The following is a 19,965-nucleotide window of genomic DNA, read 5'->3' as shown; positions in this document are numbered from 1 at the left end:
GCTAAAATGTAACCACAGCATGGCCTGCTGGCTTAGAATAGAAATGTATATAAACTATTGTAATTGTATAACTGTATATGTTTTAACAGTGGGAACCGGGACGTAAAAGGTTAACTTGCAAACCTTCAAGAAAATAAGTTGAAATTAAATTATTTTATGATTGTGCTATAAACGTTATCTCTCAGTTTCACCATAGCAGATACAATGTCTAGAGCTAGAAGTTGTTTGTATTGCTTTGGAAGGGAAGTAATTACTAGGTTTGAGATGCAGAAGTGTTTTATTGTTTTATGACTTTCAGGATCTGCAAACATCTGAAAGATATGTATTTTTCACAGAGAGATGCTAAAAATGCCTGTACTTTCTAACAGTGGGGTAGCTTGGGAACTAAAGTCAGGTGACAAAAAGTGATGGCATCTAAGCTAACCCAGCAGTAATATTTGATATTAATTTAAGAACTCTTTCAGAGAGAGAGTGGGCATTTTGTATTTTGTCTTTGACCTAACAAAAACATCCACTCATCATCACTTCTGCATTTGCTTTGCTGCAAGTACGTTTTTTAGGGCATAGTAACCATTTTAGATATAGTTAGGAATATAGTAAAGATTATTTTAGATGTTTCCTGTATTTGAGACTGTTGTCCTGTAATGTTGTTTTAAATATTTCCTGTGATTTTGAACTCTGAAGTTACTGTGCTGATTTACAGAGTATTGTCTTGTTCTTTTATTATTTATTATTTATTATTAAATATATTTAAACTTTTCTTTGTGGCTGATATTTGTGAGACATATTTAAGCTCTTAGAATACTTGTATATCTATTTTCAAAAACCACAATCAGTGACTGATTGTGGTTTTTGCTTTGTATTTGGTAAATCAGTAGAGTCTCCGGTTTTGTTTGTATATCTATTTGGTGACACTGTACAGGCCACTCCTAAATAGCCAGACTATCATTTGCATTAATAGTAATATTACACAGTAGGATTGGACGCCCTGTGTTAAGGTGTTAAGGGCCTTAAAAGTAGCTGATAAGAGTGGTTGGTGGCAGTGGAAACTATCTTATAGACTGGGCAGAAGGGGGCATAGCTAGTAAACCTGTGCCAGCTTTTCCCAGGTGTGTGTGTGTGTGTGTGTGTGTGTGTGTGTGTGTGTGTGTGTGTGTGTGTGTGTGTGTGTGTGTGTGTGTGCATGTGTGTGTGTGTGTGTGTCAGCTACTTGGGCAGGGCCATGAAGCACTCATTGGACAGAGAGGGTGCTAGGCGTTTTGGCTTGGCCACTCAGCCGATATGTCACCCCTATAGCTGTGCCAGTGGGAAGTGTTATTGGGGATTTAGAGAAAGAGGGAGAAACAGTCTCAGACTGACTGTGGTCTCTGTGTGCTCTTAAGGGAACTTGCACATTACTGTGAATGTACTTGTAATCCTTCCAGAGTGTACGTCCTAAAGCTGTTGCTATTGTTGAGGATTGAGGCCTCTTGATTACTGGGCCAGTGCACGGGTGTCACAGATACTTAACAGAATGGCACCAAGCAGTCGGAGGACAGCAAGAGTACTCTTCATTTCTTCCTGTTAAGGTAGGAGTTCCACAGGGGTATATAGTCAGACCTTTTATGTGTAACATATTTATTAATAACCTATATACTGCTGCCAAGCATGGTGCAGATGATTCTACACTAATCAGCACAGCCTCTGCCTTACAACATTACAAGAAATTATAAATCATTCACTTCAATTGAATCCTTGGTTGACAATTCAGACCTTAACTCCCTAAAAATAGATTACTCATTTTCACCCCAAAACAGTCTTCAAAAATAAAACACATATCAAAATGATCTCACTAAACAATGCAGTGACTGGAGAGATAACAAATACTAAGCTTTTAAGTGTCACCATAGACAATAATATGAAATTTGACCAACAATTCCTAACTGTAGTAAAAAAAAACAGTCAAAATTATGCCTCTTAGAAAACCTTTTCTTATTGATAAAACTAGGGAAACAAAAGCTAAATCATACCTACTACCAACCCTACTATATGCCTCCCTACTTTTCACTAATCTTCAAACATCCATACAGTCTTAGTTGAAACAATGCTATAATAAAATAGCTTATTTTGCTGCTAACCACATATGCAGAACTCATTATTTCTGCTCTCAGAAAACTCTGCTAGATCAAACTCCCTAAACATCTCCACTTCAATCAGCTACAACTAGTCCATAGTCTAATATACTACCTCAGAAATAACTATTACCCAACTAAAGCTCTTCAGTCTAAACATAAACTACTACTTACCGTAATAAAAGCTAAAAACTCAGCATTCCTTCCAAACTATGGAATTCCCTACCACAGCCTCTCAGACATCTTGAAAATCAGCAAGCTTTCAAAACAGATCTAAGAGAACATTTTATGGCATCCTGGCTATATGCCTGCACAACTCATGGATACTCAAAATACTACCTCTGTCTATCCTCTTTTGCACACCATGACTTTCCCTCATCCCAAACAAGTCATTTTAAATCTTCTCCTTATATTTACTTTAGCTCTTACTTCAGCTATAACTTAGTTACTTCTTAACATATTCAACCCACTGTCTTTCATCCTAAATTAGAATTCCTTTTTATTCTAACAATTTTGTGTAACTTTCTCTTATATTGTTATCTACCCATGATATCTTACTTTTAGATGACTGGAAAGTGAAACATTTTGTCTCTGAAGCCTCTATATTTTTTCATCTATTGCAAGTCATTACCTCATGTCTAAAATTTTTTGTACCACATAAATATGACTGTGATGTATCTGGGCTATGTGTTATGTAATTGCTAAATTGATTGATTTATTTTTATGTATTTGAGCTTTTCTCCTCAGGGCTCCACTGAAAAGGGGTCTTTGCGCTCAGCCAGACTTCACCAGTCAACAAATGTAAAATAAAATAAATAAAATAAAAAAAATCAGCATGGCATTTTTTTTTTCCTTTTTGGTGTGGTACTGTTGTCTTCACTCATATAGTGCAAATATCTTCTTAAATTTAATCTGCATGTAATTCATTGCAGTTGTATAAAAACGTATCCCCCCTGGCCTTATATGCCTATTTTAAGTTCCCTCTCATCCTCCTCTATTTCAAGGAGTATAAACCCCACTTACCGATTTTGTCCACATAGAATAATTCTTTTTTGTTAGTTATCTTCCAACCCTTTCTACCATACTAAACTTTTTTTTTTTTGCTGTACAGTTACCGTATGCCATTACAACAATTCCAGAAATAAATAGTGCAATGCATAAGGCAAAACTATGAGACGAACAGTGGTGTATAGGGCAGGGCTGATTCATATACATTATTAATATGATTCTTTGGGGTCTATATTAGAACATCGAGGTTTAAAACCTTCGAATGTTCTAATATTGAACCCTACGGAGTGAAAGCTTAAAATATCGAAGCAACAAAAACTCAAAATCTTTTCTAGGGAAAGATTTTGGTTGTCCGTTTCTGTTGCTTCAGTACTTTCAGTGCTGTGGTGGAAAGTTACGGGTCGGGTTCAGGTAAGTGTGCAATTGTGTGGATGTGAGGGTTAGGGTGAGTTAGGTGAGTTAGGGTGTGTGTTAGGTGGGTTAGGGTTAGGGAGCGGGTGAGGTGAGTGTGCGATAGTGACGGACCTTAGGGTTAGGGTTTGGGTTAAGGTAAGTGGATAGTTAGTGGTGTGTGTATAGTTTAGTGTAGGGTTAGTTGTAAGATTTTGTGTGTGTGTGTATGTGTGGATTGCTGTTTGTTTGGTGTGCTTGTGTTGCATGTATGTGTTTTGGAACAGCAATTATTTTCCCTGGGAAAAAAAATCGCTGTTCTGACAGTTCGAGATTGCAATCTTTCACATACATAGGGTCGATTAATCACCATTCACTTCTTTAAGCGGTCAGTGATCTAATATAGACCCATTCTTTGAAACCAGCAAATACCATGGCCAGCATGTTGCACAAATAACTGTATAATGAGACTGAAATGAGCAACATAATGATGATGAGGCCAATGGTGAATGTAAATTAGGGTAAACAGCATAGTAGAGTGATTCAGAAATGTATAAAACTGCACAGTGAGCTGCAATCACCAGTATAGCTGTATAAGATTCTTATGAACAGGGAAAGATATCATGCTACAATGTTCAGAGTTGCAACAGCAGGATTAACTGAAATGTATACACTCCAGGTCATCCTGTAAGCTAGTAACCATGATGGTACTAGTCCACTGTGCCAACAGATCTGACCATATTTAACATTCCATCATGTCAGTGATCCATAATTGGTGGATTTCTACCATGTGGACAGAGGCTCCATACAGGAACTGGTGAACATATGCCACCCTCACATGCAGGTATGTGACGTTCATGTAAAAGCAGTTCCTGTGGACAGCAAGGTATATGTTGCATTGGCAATCCTTCCTGCATACATCTTACAGTGATCATCTCGGGGACACAGTGGGTCCATCCCAGACATCTGACTCATTGATACTTTAGCATTTTCTTGATGCCATACTGCATATAGCATGTAGAGGAGTGTATACAGTTTCCAAATAAACTAAAGGAAAGAAACCACACCATGCAGGTGTTCTATAAAATAGTCCATTTCCCAGAGGTATCTGATACTGTTAACTGGAACCAAACTGCCATCAAGGCTTAGCTGGGTTACAGAAGCAACCATATGGGATTCCAGTCCATCATCTGACAGATTGTCTGCAATGCGTAGCATATAATATACAATGTGTATGTGCACATCCAAGGTAGTGCCCACAATTCCCACTTATGGCAAACTAGCTATCTGTGTGGGTGGCTTCCCTCATGCCCTGGAGTCTTGTCTCATGATATCCATATTAAACCCACAGGGTATGGCAGACAATGTAATGCAACTGCACACTATCACAGATCTGCACCATTGTCAAAATTGTATTTGAAGTGATGAAGGCGCACTTTACTACTTAGATGCCTCTGGTGGTGTATGACAGTATGCTACAGAAACCTGCAGCAAGATATTTGCCATGTGTGCAGTGTTACACAACATGCTGATATGCAGATACAACAAGGAATTGCCACTGGAGTGGAAGATGTGCCACCACCAGCAGTGGTGGAAGAGCTTTGATGAGTTATAGGAGAACCCAGCTGCTGGGGATCACCATGTGAAGTGGAGACAGGTAAAGCATAATATGGCACTGACTAAAAAGCAGCATCTGATTTGCAGCTATGGGCCAGATTAGACATAAGAAACATTAACAGTTATGCATGCAATACTACAACCAGACTGTCCTGTACATTTAATGGAAAACCCTTGCTGTGCATCAGATACAAGATACCCTGGTAAAACAGCACATACATGTGGATGGCTACTGCAGTCCAATACTGTACCCAGTCTGTCCCCTGTTGGTATTGGTCTGCAGTGTGTGTTGTACCTGTGCCTGACATATTGTTAATTCCATTCCCCCAAAACAATAAAGTTAAATCACAAAATAGTAATGATAACACTATGGCCACTGTCTACTGTTCTGCACACCCCCACTTTATCATGCATTCAACACAACAGGTCTCAGAATATGTATGTGTTTTGTACCTTTAAAAAGCATTTCCAAGGACAGCACGTGCATATAAATAGCAAACGTGCTAGCTTCAGTGCCATTTTGAGAGTGCAGCCAAATTGTGAGCATGTATGAGAGAGATAGTCAGTTTGTTTATAAGTTTATCTAAGTTAAAGTTACTAAGCCTCAGTCCTGATGTGTTTGTACATAATAAAGCTGCTTGAATAGAACCAATGAATATTCATCTGTTTCTTCCTGACCAGACGAGCGATATGGTGTCAGAACCGGGATTCCAGAGACTACTTTTTAGAGCTATGAGGTATAGAGTTAACAGTGAAGGTAACCTAAGAAAACAGAGCAATAAAGGGCCAAAAACAAGCTAAAGGTAATGAAAACTTGCACAAATTATTATTTTATTAAAAAAGATAAAATGGAACATTACAAGGACACTGAATGCATTATTAAGCAAACGAATAGCAGAGAAACATTTATTAAGCAAACGAAAGGCATGAAAAAAATTTATTAATTAAACTAAATGTTTGAAATTAAGATATTTGATCAAAAGATTATCAGAAAAGCACATAGGAGGTTCAGAGTCATACTGGAATTGCAAATCATGCATGTTTAGAGTAAAACTAGCACAAGAAAAGACAATAAATGGGCTAAAATGGATATAATAAAGGGCAGAAAGGGTACATTAAGCAAAAATAAAGCAATGCAGCTGCATTTTGTTTTGGCAAATTAGTGTTTTGGCATAAACTACTATTTTGCATTAACTGAAGCCCTGAATAGCATAACTAGAGTTTTTCAAAGTATTGCAAAGTGTGTAAACATGCTTACAGTGTATGTTTATTACTGTGCATTTATTCCAGAGAGTTTGTTGTGTGCAATGTGCAACTATGTAATGAAGTGCAATCAAAATACAACCATTTTGAAAATTTTCTTGTGCTAGGTGTGTCTGTTCGCAAAAGGACTGCCATTACAGAGTGTTTCTTGCACTGTAAAGAGTTATTTAGCAAAGTGGAGCCATTTTGGAAGTGTTTCAGTCTGCTGTGTACTGTTTATTCGCAAAGTGCAGTTACTTTGAAATGTTTCTTACTCTGAGTTTCTTCTACTGCCCAGTTTATTTGCACAGTACAGTTATTTGAAATGCTTTTTACACTGATAAAAGGTGATTTTTCGAAGTGCAGTAATTTCAAAAGGGTTCTTGTGCCACAGAGACTTATTTTGCAAAAGTATTTTGCAAAGTTCAATTATTTAGAGGCTTATTGGGCTATTGGGCATAATTAAAAGTACTGGCATCAATTTTTGGATTTCTGGCATAGATATATATATATATATATATATATATATATATATATATATATATATATATATATATAATGTGCATGTTCGTATAGTTACAAGTGGACTTGGGTCACATTGTGTTTTACTATAAGTTGTTGGCATGGCAGATGGATTTTGAAAACCATCACCACTTGTATTTGATCAGAATATTGTAGAGAATTGGAGAATATTTGAGGAAGAGTACAATATTTTCATACAAGCAGCTTATTCTGATAAAGATGCACGCACCAGAACATTCATTTTGCTAAACCTAGCTGGGTCAGAGGCCATGGAAAGAGAGCATTCATTTGTGTATGCACCAGCAGTATATGAAGGAGGGGGGGATACATCATATTGTTGTTCAGGCTGAATCAAGGGGAGGCCCTGAGTGTTTGAAACGTAAATTCAGAGAAATGTGCAACCACCAGACGAATGTTACATTAGAGAGGCATTTGTTTTACACAAGAGATTAAAAGCCAGGAGAAACTTTTGCAGCTTATATTACTGATCTGAGAAAGAAAGCTAAAACCTGCATGTTTGGTGATGTAAAAGATGAGTTGATAATGGACAGGCTTGTGTGTTTAAGTCAAAATTACTAAGCCTCAATATGATGTGTTTTCTACATAATAAAGCTGCTTGAGCAAAACCCACAAATGTTTGTCTGTTTCATCCTGATCAGAAGAGTGACACAACCTACTGCAAGCCATTCCTATGTAGGTGTGGCACAACTCCAGAGGTACTCTCCAGATTACTCGGTACAGCTTAATATCTGTAACACAACCCCCAACAATGGAGTCCATATAATTGGCATCTATAACCTCATCACAATCACTGCATCATGTACTCCACAGATACTCCACTGTCAATGAAGGATCCACCATTGCTGCACCCCCTGTCTGCATCACACATGTCTGCAAATGGCAAAGGAGCCCCACCAAAACACTGACTCCTGTTAGGATGTGGATATGTTAAACATCCTTGCAGTCCCTAGAGCTTCTATAGTGTACTAATAGGAAGAGATGTCGGTTGTACTGCCTAGATACAATAAGGACAGTATGTCTTTCATACTCCAGACACCGCTCTTGTACCCCATTCATTCATGTGTCACTGTACAGTGGCATATGAGACACTGCTGTGCTGACTTGCCCATCAGTGCCCATCTTGTGACACCTGCAATATGCATCACTGTGAATCTGCTACAAGTTTTCCTGAAGACTGTAACCTGTGAAGTGGCAATGGGTTCTGAGGGTGCTGGTTTTGGATGGGCTCCCATTTGACTGAGGAAGGAATCAAAGATCTTTCATTATTTCCTACATAGGAACCACTAAGGCTACCTGCTGGGGACCTGCTTTGATGGTCCTCATTAAAAAAGTGGATGTTGGCACTGCTTTGCCAGGTGGTGAGTGATGACACAGGAATTACCTGCATGGGTGAGTAGTAGAGGCATAACTACAGTAACCTCATTGTGACCTTCTTTGCAAGTGGAAGAGAAGGATACAGAAAGTGCATCACAGGTTTGCATTAAGTACTCATGACAGGTGGTTAGTGTATGTGGGACATTTGATTCATGGAGAAAAATGTAATCTGTAGAAGTTGTCTGAAGTGACTTTTCAGGTGCAGAGGTACATTTATACTGATAATGTTATAGATGCATATATTTTAGATACCTGTAAATTTAGCTGTTCTGCAGTGTTGCTAGCAGTTTTCCTTATATTTTTCTGTTATATACTTCCTGACAAATATATTTGTACATTCAGACTGAAATGTGCTCCCATCCATCCTACTTCTGGGGAGTGCCAACAATCTCAAGGTACTGATGACTGGCCTGACTGTGGATTTTCCAACAGCATGCCAGGGGTAATACTGCTCATCACACTTGCGTACTTATCTCCTTACATTGCCATATCTGTAGCCACAGTCCTGCCATTCATACAGGGTGTACTGGTCTACCTGCACAGCATTATTCTTGCGCTGTCCATTCCAAGTCCTTTGGCATTCCCATTTATACCTTATGTATCATTTGCATGCCTCAGTCAGACTGCAATGCTTCTTTTACTGGTAGCTGGCTGTGTCCCACATTTATAGCGATGTACTGTCATCTGTGGGTATGTCCTCATGGCATGGTCAACATGTTGCTGTGTAGGCCATTGTCTGCTAGGCCAGGACTGCTACCTCATTTTTCCTCCCTTAAATACAACACGTGGCAACAAAGATTTGTTTTTCTAGCTTTTGAGACCACTGAAGCCTGTCTTTGCACCACATCTACTGTTTTCATGACGTATAGACAGGGAGACTACGAAGACATGATGACATCCTGCACCTTGTGATACATTGCCAACCATAGTACCCTTTTGTGTGGCAGCTATATTGTATATATTGCCACTGCACACCTAGCAACATTTTATTTCTCCAGGTACTGTTATGACAAACAGTGGTACACAGTATTAATAACTGTTTTTGTATTTGTGTCTCTCTGTTTCATTATCACTGTCATTTTTGTATATTGATGTGCTGTTTTTGTTTTGTTTCTCTCCATTCATATTCCTGTTTTATGCAATGTGAGCACAGCTGTAGTGTGGCAGCAGTCACCCCACCATCCACTTGCCTGCTATCTCCTGCTGCATACAAGTACCTCCAGGCCTGCCTCTCTGCAGGATGATGGAAGTCACCCAGGATGAGGTGACCTGGAAAGTTCCTTTGTAACCTCCAGTGGTCTGTTACCAGTGGGCAGTGTAGGCATACCTCTCAACCTCTTAACACCAGAAATCTGGACAAAGCCTAAAATAATGGGGGCAAAGACCAAAAAATAGGAACAGGTTTTAAATATTGCTCTTATAAACTTAGTAAGTTGCTAGAATAACTGGCCCTTGTGTTGGCATGCATTTTCTGAGGGATATGAAGTCTGAAACTCAAATATATGTCATTATTAAGTGACTTCAATCCTTGGTGATATTACAGAAAACCACACATTTTATGAGGAACAGACCAAAAATCTGAAGCAAAAATCTGGACATTCTGTGAAAATCTGGGCAGTTGAGAGATATAAATGTAAGCTGTCTCTCAGGGGATATCACCAATGGGTCATGATATGTCATCTGGCAGGAGCTGGAAGATGGGAAGATGTAATGACAGCACTGGTAAACTGACAGCTTGATGCCTGCATTGCCTGTCTGGAGCATATCTATCTGAAACTGGCAGAGATGCACCATTGCCTGAACATGTTCATTGAACCAGCAGTAGCTGGGCCCAGCAAGAAGAGCAGTTATGAGACTGTCTGATCTTTGGCTCTGTATGACACTTGGTAAAACAATTGTCACCTGTCACACTATCTTATCCCCATCATGATGCTACCTTCCTTGTGTTTCAGTTTTTTCCGAGTTTTCAGTACAGTCCCCCCATCTCCACATGCCCTGCATCTACTTGTGTCTTTCTTTTGTGTTCTTCCATGTTTTATTAGCACCTCCTTTGTTAGTCTTTGTCCGCATTTCATGTTTGTCTGCCTGTCCCAGTTATCATCTCTGTACCCAGTTTCCTGCCACATCTTTACCTTTTTACCTTCCCCAGCTATCCTTTTTCGAAAAAAATGGACATCTGTCTTACAAAAAAAAAGATTTACTCTTCCTTACCTTCCCCAATCACAGTCTTCCCCTCCTGTCATACTTGTATGTGTTCATCTTCTTGCCCTTATCCATTTCTTACTATACTACACATCTCTTAACTTCTTATTTATAACAGTAAAATGGTACAGAGTTTGCTGTCAAACCCTTATCAGGGTGGTCTGTCATTGCACTTATGAAGAAGTATTCTGGGAAGCAGTTCATTAACATCTTAATGCCTTAATCCTCTTCACAAGTTGCCAGATTGTATAGATTGTACTGTAGCATAGATATACATATATAGATAATCATTCATTTGATAATGGACACACAGTAAAAGTAGTTACATTCAGAACTGGAATTTCTTAAGTTTACTTCAGTTTGTTCGTTAGACAATGCTGCCCTCTTACTGTTCATTAAAAACTACTTACAGCATTACTGAAAAAATATTATTCTTTGATTTTTCTTGTTTGTAAAAGGGCAATTTTAATAATGTTTACTCTGTGGTATCACTCTGTCTCTTCTTTTCTTAGGCTATTGATAAACATTGCAGAGTAACAGGTGGATTTTCAGGTGTTAAAGATGTTTATTCTTCAACTCTGTCATATGATGATGTTCAGCAAAGCTTTTTCCTAGCAGAAACACTGAAGTAAGTTTGTTTTTTAAATTATATTAAAGCATGTGATGAATGATCTTGATCTTCCCACTGCTGCACATTTAAGTTGTTTTTACATCAGACTCAGTTGTAAGTGGCATCGGTATTGTCAGTCTGTTGTTATAGCTTTTTCACTGTTAACATTTTCAGAAGCTATTCACTTACTTCTGAATTCTACAGAATTTAATTTTGTCTTATAACCATAGGTTACTTAGATTGTATAGTAGAGCCCAGCTTAAGTTGGAACATTCATCCAGTTTGCACAGAGAGACTATTTCAAACTATTTCAAGCATAGGCGTTAATGCCCTTCTAGCTTGCCAATATAGCAAAACAATTGTTCCCATAATACATGTCCAGGCTGTTCTTAAAAAATATCTAAACTAGTACTTGCTTTAATGTAATTTGGTAGTCTGTTCCATGCATCAGCTTCTCTGTCAGAGAACCAATTAGTACACTTCTCATTCCTATAGAATCTTCTACATAAGTTGCCTGATGATTCTCTACTACTTTTTGATAACCCAAAACATTCCTAGAGGTATGTACATTATCATTCTTTTTTATATTTCTGTTCATCTCTTCTGTATTTTTCCACACCACCGATCATAAATGTTGCACAGTTTGTTCCACTATCATATTTTTTGACCATTTGTATTTTGTTCCCTCATGTTGTATTTCATGTTAGATAATGGATTTGAACCAGTCTCTACTGGAAGCTTCGTGCTCCAGGGTAGGGCAGGATATTAATTTACAGATAAAGTCCTGTGAAAAACTAGAGCACCTAATCTAGCACCAAATCCTGCTACTAAGACAGAAACCTCCTTCCTTTCTCTTTGCTAAATGCAGTTCTTAAAAAAGGCTCAGTTAACGAGAGGAGAAAAAATTAAAGTGATTTATCACACTGCACACTATTTATTCTGTAGAGAAATTGTCAAGACAGGGCTGCCGTTGGAATGCTGAAACTTGTTTTTATGTGAAACTCCACCACCCACCATGACATCATGTTACATAAACAGTGCTAGTGTAGAGCTGGAAATGTTGGAGTATGACAGCCTTTTTATCAAAGACTTGCTGTTATATTTTCCTGGTATCAACTATGATAAGATAAAACAATGTAAATGCATTCACATTCAGTTTTTTAATCTAATCAGTATTACCCTGGGTGTTTTACTATTTTACACAACAATATTTTTCAAAGAGTACCATTATGTGTCTGCAATGGTGAAGTAGGTTTTACCTATGTGCTGTACTGATGATAGCATCATGCTTGTTGCAGTTTCTTTGTAAAAATAGTATTAACTATCCCCAGGATTCAGTAAACTCCTTGTAGGAATAGCGTTATTCCTACATAGAGTGAATGGTGTCCGTGTCTGCATCCCCCTCTCGGCAGCATGTCTTACATATTAAATGAAGGTGCGCTACTGAGAGGGAGCCATGGACATGGATACTGAATGAGTGCTAGGAGGTGTGTTACAGTGCCCACGGATCTGTAACACATCCCCTGTACTGACAAAGTGAATGGCAAGTGAAATCAATGCAGGGGGTGTGTGACAGGTACTGTCACCCCCCCCCCCTGCATTGTGAAAGTGCCGTATGGCACTTTACATTAGAAAACAGTGTCTGCAGACACTGTAATTATGAATGGCAACTGAATGCAATGCAGTGGGTGTGTGACAGGTACTGTGACACACCCCCTGCATTGTGAAAGTGTCGTACAGCACTTTACAATAAAGAAGGTGTCTTCAGACAATTCATAGAAAAGCCAATAGTGAGACAAAAGCACAAAAGTAGGGAACAGTTGTTAAATATTGCCCTTACAAACTTAGAGAGTTGATAGAATGACAGGTCTTGCATTAGCATGGATTTTCTGGAGAGTATGATGTGTGAAACTCAAATGTCCATCAATATTTTCTAACTGCAGTCTTTAATGATTTGTCATTAATTTGCCAGGGAAACACAACCCCATGACAAATGGACCAAGAATATGAGGCACAAATATGGACATCACGCGAAAATCTGTACAGTTGAGAGGCTTAGCGGGTTTGTGCACTGCTCATCATTTTTAAAAATGGTCCAGTGATGGCAAAGGGTGGGAATATGGCCTTATTTAAACTGCACAGGAGGGAATACTGGCAGAAAAGTGATGAGGTTAAACCTACCAACATAATTTGCAACAAAACCCAAATTAAAGGTCATGCTGCTAAATGCTTAGAGTCTAAACATGAAACTGCAGTCTTTGCAAGCAATCTTAACCATGGAAAGTGCTGACATATGCGCAGTCACAGAGATCTGGTTCAAAGCTGTGGAGAGCACCCCAGCCATACCTGGTTACTCATCCTATCCTAAACTCAGACCCCAAACTGTGGGTAGTAAAGCCAAAGGAGGTGGATTTTCAATATATATTAAAGTCATACACACCTCCAGGCTGGTCAAACTGTATGATGCTTAGGAGACACTCTAAGTGCAGTTAACCATAACAAGACCTCTATACAAATCATAGCTAGCTACTGGCCTGCAAATCTGACCCAAGATGCCCAAACTGCTTATCTAGATCTCTTTGAATCTATCAAGATTCAACCCTTTACTCTGATCCTGGGTAACTTTAACTACCGAAATATAGACCGGAAGTATTACTCATGCCAGAACACAAATGCCCAGAGATTCCTCGATTTTGTCAATGCAAATACTTTGGAACAGCTAGTCGATATCCCCACAAGAGGTGATAATATCTTGGACTTAGTATTAACCAACATGAGTGACTACTGCAGCATCCCTCAAGTATCATCCTCCCTTGTAAGATCTTACCATAAAGCGGTCATGTTTGAAGTCACCATCTCCTGCGACCCACCACCTCTAGTTAGGGTCAAACAAAAAAACTTTTCCAAAGCTGATTACAGGCTCCTAAGGGATGGTATAAACAGCTTCACAGCCCCCTCCCCCCCTCTAGGAACTGGCACCAGTATCCAAAAGTATGCCAAATTACTATACGAACATTTATATCGATGCATGAAATAAGGAATATCTGACAGGACTAAATCATCCTCCACAAGGAAGAGTAAACCTGTCTGGTGGACATCTGCAATAAATAAACTCTATAACAAAAGAAAAAAATTGCTGCACAGAACCCAGAAGGAGCAGGTGCCCGATTGGAAGCAATCTCTCCTTGGCCTAAACAAGCAAATAAGAACATTAGTGAAATCCTCCAAAGCAAACTTTGAGTCCAGATTGGCTACATCTACTGGAGACAGTCATAAGGCCTTCTTCACATATGTCCATAATCTCAAAGGTAGCATCCAGATCTGTTTAGAACTGGTGGTCAAGGACACCACATATACAAATGCCATAGATATAGCAAACCTGCTGGCTGATAGATCCAGTGAAAACTTCACCCTTCTGACCCCCCCCCATCAGTAAATCAGGACATTTCCAGTACCTGCCCCCTTCCCCTTATATCTAGGGATCAGGTCATCACTGCTCTCTCAAAAGCAAATATACAGCCTCCATGGGATCTGATAACATCCCAGGCTACATCCTACATGAACTCAGGCAGGAACTTGTAGCAGCATTAGGCACCTTATTCGACCAAAGCCTGACTACCGGCTTTGTCTGAGCTGAGTGGAGGACAGCCACTGTCATCCCTTTACACAAAGGTGGAGCATCCACCTATCTGGGAAATTATAGACTCATCGGCTTAACTAGCCTGATCTACAAGGCCATGGAATGGATTATCATAGACGTCATTAACAAGGACATTGGCAACCTCCAAACACTCGATCCCACACAGTTTGGCTTCATAAAGGGGAGGTTATGTGTGTTACATTTGGTTGACTTTTTTGAGACAGCCACCAAAGCCATGGATGAGGGGAAGGCAGTGCACAGCACCTACATTGACCTGGCCAAAGCCTTTGACACTGTTCCCCACTCAGGCATAATAGATAAACTCTCTCAACTAGGCATCAATCCATATGTTACCAGATGGGTAGCTAACTGGCTTACTGATAGAACCCACCTAGTCAAAATAGGGGAAGACACCTCAAGCAGGAGACCTGTATCAAGTGACGTACCCCACGGTTTGTTCTTGGGGCCTCTGTTATGTGGGATATACTTTTCTGAGGTGCAGGCCAAAACCAGTGGGCTATGGCTGGCCAAGTTTGCAGATGACTGCAAGCTATGAGCTATCATCAATTCCCCTAGTGATGTGGACATCCGCCAAGAAGGTCTCACCCAAACAAAAGACTGGTGCCAGAAACATGGCATCAAGCTGAATGCAAAAAAATGCATCATCATTCCCTTTGAGGAGAGTGATGTCCCCACAAATTATCACATTAATAACAATGTCCTAAGCATGCAGTCACTTGTGAGAGATTTGGGCAGCCAGACTGATAGCAACCTGACTTTTGACCACCATCTTGCTTTAATTGTACGGAAAGCTTGCTACATGGCCCACCTCATAAGTAAGGGTATCTCATCCAGGGACAAGGAGGTCATAACATCCCTGTATTCTTCCCTCATAAGGCCCATTATTAAGTGCAACGCCACATTTGGCATGTATCTCACAAAGCACATGCAGCAGCTGGAGAGACTATATAGATTCCTCACCAGGAGAATCCAGGCCCTCAAAAATCTACCATACACAAGTAGGCTAAAAGCCCTTTCCCTCCACTCTGTGTCATACAGACTCCTCAGAGGTGACCTCTGTCTGGCATATAGAGGGATCTCGGACCCCGCCTTGATGGGACTGCTGCGTATCTCCAAGTCAAGCTCCACTCGAGTAACCTGCACGTGTGGACTCAGCCTGGTCTGTGACATCGATAGGACTTGCTGGCAGGGCAGATCTGTGTTCCAGAGACTCCCCCATGTATGAAATAGACTCCTTTTCCACGTCAAGCAGAGTACCTCTTTACCCCTTTTTAAGAGCAACCTGGATAACTGGATGGGAAATAGAAAATACATCCCTGGGATTCTACCTATGTCCCTGCTGGAGATGGGCATCAGGTGCTGATTTGTCTGTACATGGGCTAAACTCTTGGCTAGGTTTATAAGGCCCTCAGGGCCAATAGCCTAGTAAGTTCGTATGATCCTATGAACCTGTTAGAGTTTGATCCCTGTAGGAAGTATGGCAGGTGCAGGAGAGTGAGCGAGTTTTCAGGCACAGCACTGGGGCATCCTTGAGTCCAGGGTCATGGCTGGACTCCTTGTGAAGAACCATGATGACAGACTGCTGCAGGACTAATACCAGGGCTCAGAATACAAGTCTGAGGCCTGGGACCATCTGGCATGTGAGCTCACCAGTACCACTGGCATCCCTCAAAGTGGTAAGCAGGTCCATCTTTATGATGAACTGAGATGGAGGAAGGGGTGCTCTTGACCCGATGGTTCCAAGATGCTCGAGCTCAGAATGCCTCAGAAGTTTGTAAGTATATCTACAGGTAATATATCAAATTATAGTATGAATATTTGATAGACAGGTATGCATAATGGTGTGTTTTCTCCCCACAGCTGCAGAGGAGAAGGCTTGTAACATGGAGAGCCATGCAGAATGACTAGTAGGAGACTGTAATAGGTGGAGACTGCAAATATATGATGTGCAAATGTGTATGGGTCAGGAAGCAGCCCAGCTGCCTGCTATGGTCTGTACAGATCACACATAATAACATCCACTAGGGGTTAAATGTGTACACCTTTATTTATTTATTTTTAGTTTATTTATCATTTTGTTGACCAGGAAAGTCTGACTATGACAGAGCCTATTTTCAGCGGAGGCCCTGGAAGAAACACTCCAGATGCATGTCTTTGGACTGTGGGAGGAAATTGGAGTACCCAGAGGAAACCCACACGAACACAGGGAGAACATGCAAACTCTGCACAGAAGCCACCCCAGCTGAGAATCGAACCAGAGAACCTCTTACTGTGAGGTGACAACATTAACCGCTGCACCACTGTGCCGCTCAACACCTGCATGCAAAGTATTAATACACAGTTCACTAACTATCTATCACACATGACACTGTGACACTCCACCTATATTACAAGGTCAGAATGTGTGAACAAGGGAGTTGTAGGCAGACGTCAGTCAAGCAGTGCCCCAGAAGCTCAGTGTGGTGAGAAATACATATATCACTTGTTAAGTTTTGCACACACAGGCCACGGTTTGGATCCAGGGACTAGTAAGAAGATGTGTTCACAGTGACACACAAGTAATCCTGAGTATTTGTAGAAACTGTCAGGTAGTGTCAACAGATATTTTCTCCACAGGGCTCAGAAATAAAGAAATGATTGTACTAGATGTATGAAGGGTATACTAATAAACTGTGTACAAATATTACATTGCCCAGCCCCATGCCAACAAATAACAGCAGGATAGCTATGTGTACTATGCACTCTTCCTGATGCGTGTCTCTCAAGTGTCACACTGTCATGGCTACTGATCACTATTGCCAATAACCTTGCACACAGATATAAATCCAGTAGAAGTATGCCATTAGCACACTCACACACCAGTGCAGGGTACACCTTGTTAGTCATATATGTTACCTTGACATGTACAAGTCCCTTCTACTCATGTACCTACAGTTGTCACAGCTTGCCCCATAGCATTACAGATTAACAGGTATGTATGTGCTACAGTAGCTAATAGGCCTCAGGTAAATGTAAAGTGAGGGCAGACCTGCAGTGTATTGAGCAGTACTGTTGTGAAAAAATATAAGCCTATACAGTTGGTAATGGACTGTTTTTCTCTCCCCCACCCCTTATTTGCTTCAATAATTATTATTCATATACTACAGGTATGTTGTTCTCAAAACCTAATGTTGAAACATTTGACCTATTATTGTTCATATATTTAAATAGTTCAGTACTAATGTACCTTGTTGAAATTCCATTGCTGGTGGCCTGTTGCCGTAAATGTTACTGGCATGCTGTTACAATAATGACTGTTATTCCATTTATGCATGTGTGCTGTTTGCCATGTAGTTTCTCCAATTCTATTGTTCTGTGTTAATTTGAACACCCATGCTAATGTTGAAATGTTTTGTTCATGACTAACCAATGCACATTGAAAAACCTTACCACCATAGCACGTTTGGGTAGACAGATCCCAGCAGATCTGCCTGTCCCACCTCATCTGGCGAGCATGTCTGGGACCCAACCTTGAACTGCCTCCTATACTGGTCCTGTACCACCCTTGTGTGGAACCACGTCAGGGGATGGGGCACACCCCCCCTGCCTGCAGGTGCAGAGAGAACCCTGTCATCTGCCACCAGTTCTGAGGTATGGTGTGCAGGGTCATCCGGAGAGACTTGGATGTATGTCTGTTCCAGATCAAGGGCAGACTGGAGCACCTCGAGGAGCAGGCTGGCCCCATTGTCCAGCCCCCAGCATAGCCACCTTCAGGGCCATGAAGGACCAGTGGTGACTGCCCATGGGTGGGGACCATAGTCCCACTGTTTCCATCTGGGGGAACGTGACCCTCCGATTCCCAACCACCCTCCCTGTCCAAGGTGTTTACCCCCCTCATGTGTCATACACTGCCCCGTTGCTGTCTTGTCTGTCTGCAAAAGGAATCTCTCCTACCCAACTTACCTCCCCAAATGTACCTACAACTGTTCCCCAACATCCCACTTTCACCTTAAAAAATAAAAAAAGGGCCATCTGTCCCTACAAAAATAATCTCGTCCAATACATTTTTCCCCCATATACACTGCCCTGTGGGGTGTAAGGCTCCAAATTCCAAATTGTCCACATCATTCACATCTGTTGCTGGCCAAGAAATAGAGAGCTATGGTCCTTTTCTACACCAGTCCTGCACATCCCTAGCTGCCTTTAATAATGTATTTCCCCTTGCTTGCCCCTAGTTCACCACTTTCCTATTGCCCCTTTTTTCTTTTCTTTTTTTTGGAATTAGCGTAGGTTTATGCTGGAGTAAGCACCACTAAGCAAAGTTAAGGGAAGGTAAGCATCTCTTGGCACCATTTAGCATCATGAAAAACCCTTCAAACCTGCTTAAACCTGCTTAAAACTGTTTTAATCACTCTATCTCATTCAGCCACTGTTCTGCCCTGCAACAAAATAACCAGTGCTGCCAGGTCTCAAACCCCAGACTGTGTACACTACAGTCAGAGGAGCATACCACTACACCAAATCAGCTGTGGGAATTAGCAATGCTTTTGTAAATATATCATACATCACAGTCATTTAACATTAGGGGGAAAAAAAGCCATCACTGCCAAGTCTTGGGCCCAGGACCATGTACACTAGAGTCAGGGCAAAACACCACTACACCATATCTCCAGTGAAAATTGCTAATGCTTTTGTAAATATATCATAAGTTGATACTAGGCTATCTGCCCTAGGGCATTTATAAGCCTAGCCAGAGTGTGTTTGGCTTTCTCCACCCTTTTAGATTAGTTGACTGTGCCTCTGTATAGTAGGTCACAAAAGATACCCCTTTTAAGGTTAGTTTACTGTGCCTCTGTCTAGCAGGGACACAGAAGAGATCCCAGGGGTAAACCTACGATCTCCCATCCACTCGTCAAGGTTTCTCTTGAAGGGGGGCAGAGCCTAATGGCTAACTGAAAGCAGCTTAAATTTGAGCTCTTCAAACTCTTACTAGAAAATACAGGGAAAACTAAAAATATTTAAAAAAATTTGGGTAATTATTGAAGAAGAAGTAACATACAATAAAAATACCAACTTTGAAGAAAAAATTCTGAAATTTTCCTGTCAAATACTTCAGAGGACACCGCAAGCTGTTGAAAATGAGTAACTCAAAGAACTCACACTCAGATTCTATACTGAAAAAAGAGATGCAACAGATATCTGCTACTTTTCTGGACTTGTCGTTAAAG

At 40.5% G+C, this 19,965-nt stretch overlaps 1 protein-coding gene across 1 annotated transcript in view; it reads left to right on the top strand.

Annotated features, from left to right (window-relative positions):
* The window catches only part of LOC122802330 (mannosyl-oligosaccharide 1,2-alpha-mannosidase IB-like), a 2,920,195-nt gene that overhangs the window by 2,521,016 nt on the left and 379,214 nt on the right, over positions 1-19,965 (top strand). The window contains exon 6 of the mRNA XM_044071970.1: positions 11,000-11,115. Coding sequence (XP_043927905.1) covers positions 11,000-11,115 — 116 coding nt within the window. The remainder of the gene's footprint in view (positions 1-10,999; positions 11,116-19,965) is intronic.

This window comes from Protopterus annectens, chromosome 5.part0 (genome assembly GCF_019279795.1).
Source record: "Protopterus annectens isolate FY-2018-M chromosome 5.part0, PAN1.0, whole genome shotgun sequence".
In the NCBI taxonomy this organism is placed as follows: Eukaryota; Metazoa; Chordata; order Ceratodontiformes; family Protopteridae; genus Protopterus; species Protopterus annectens.
The sequence above is the reverse complement of the archived record's forward strand: the minus strand, read 5'-3'. Positions and strand labels throughout refer to the sequence as shown.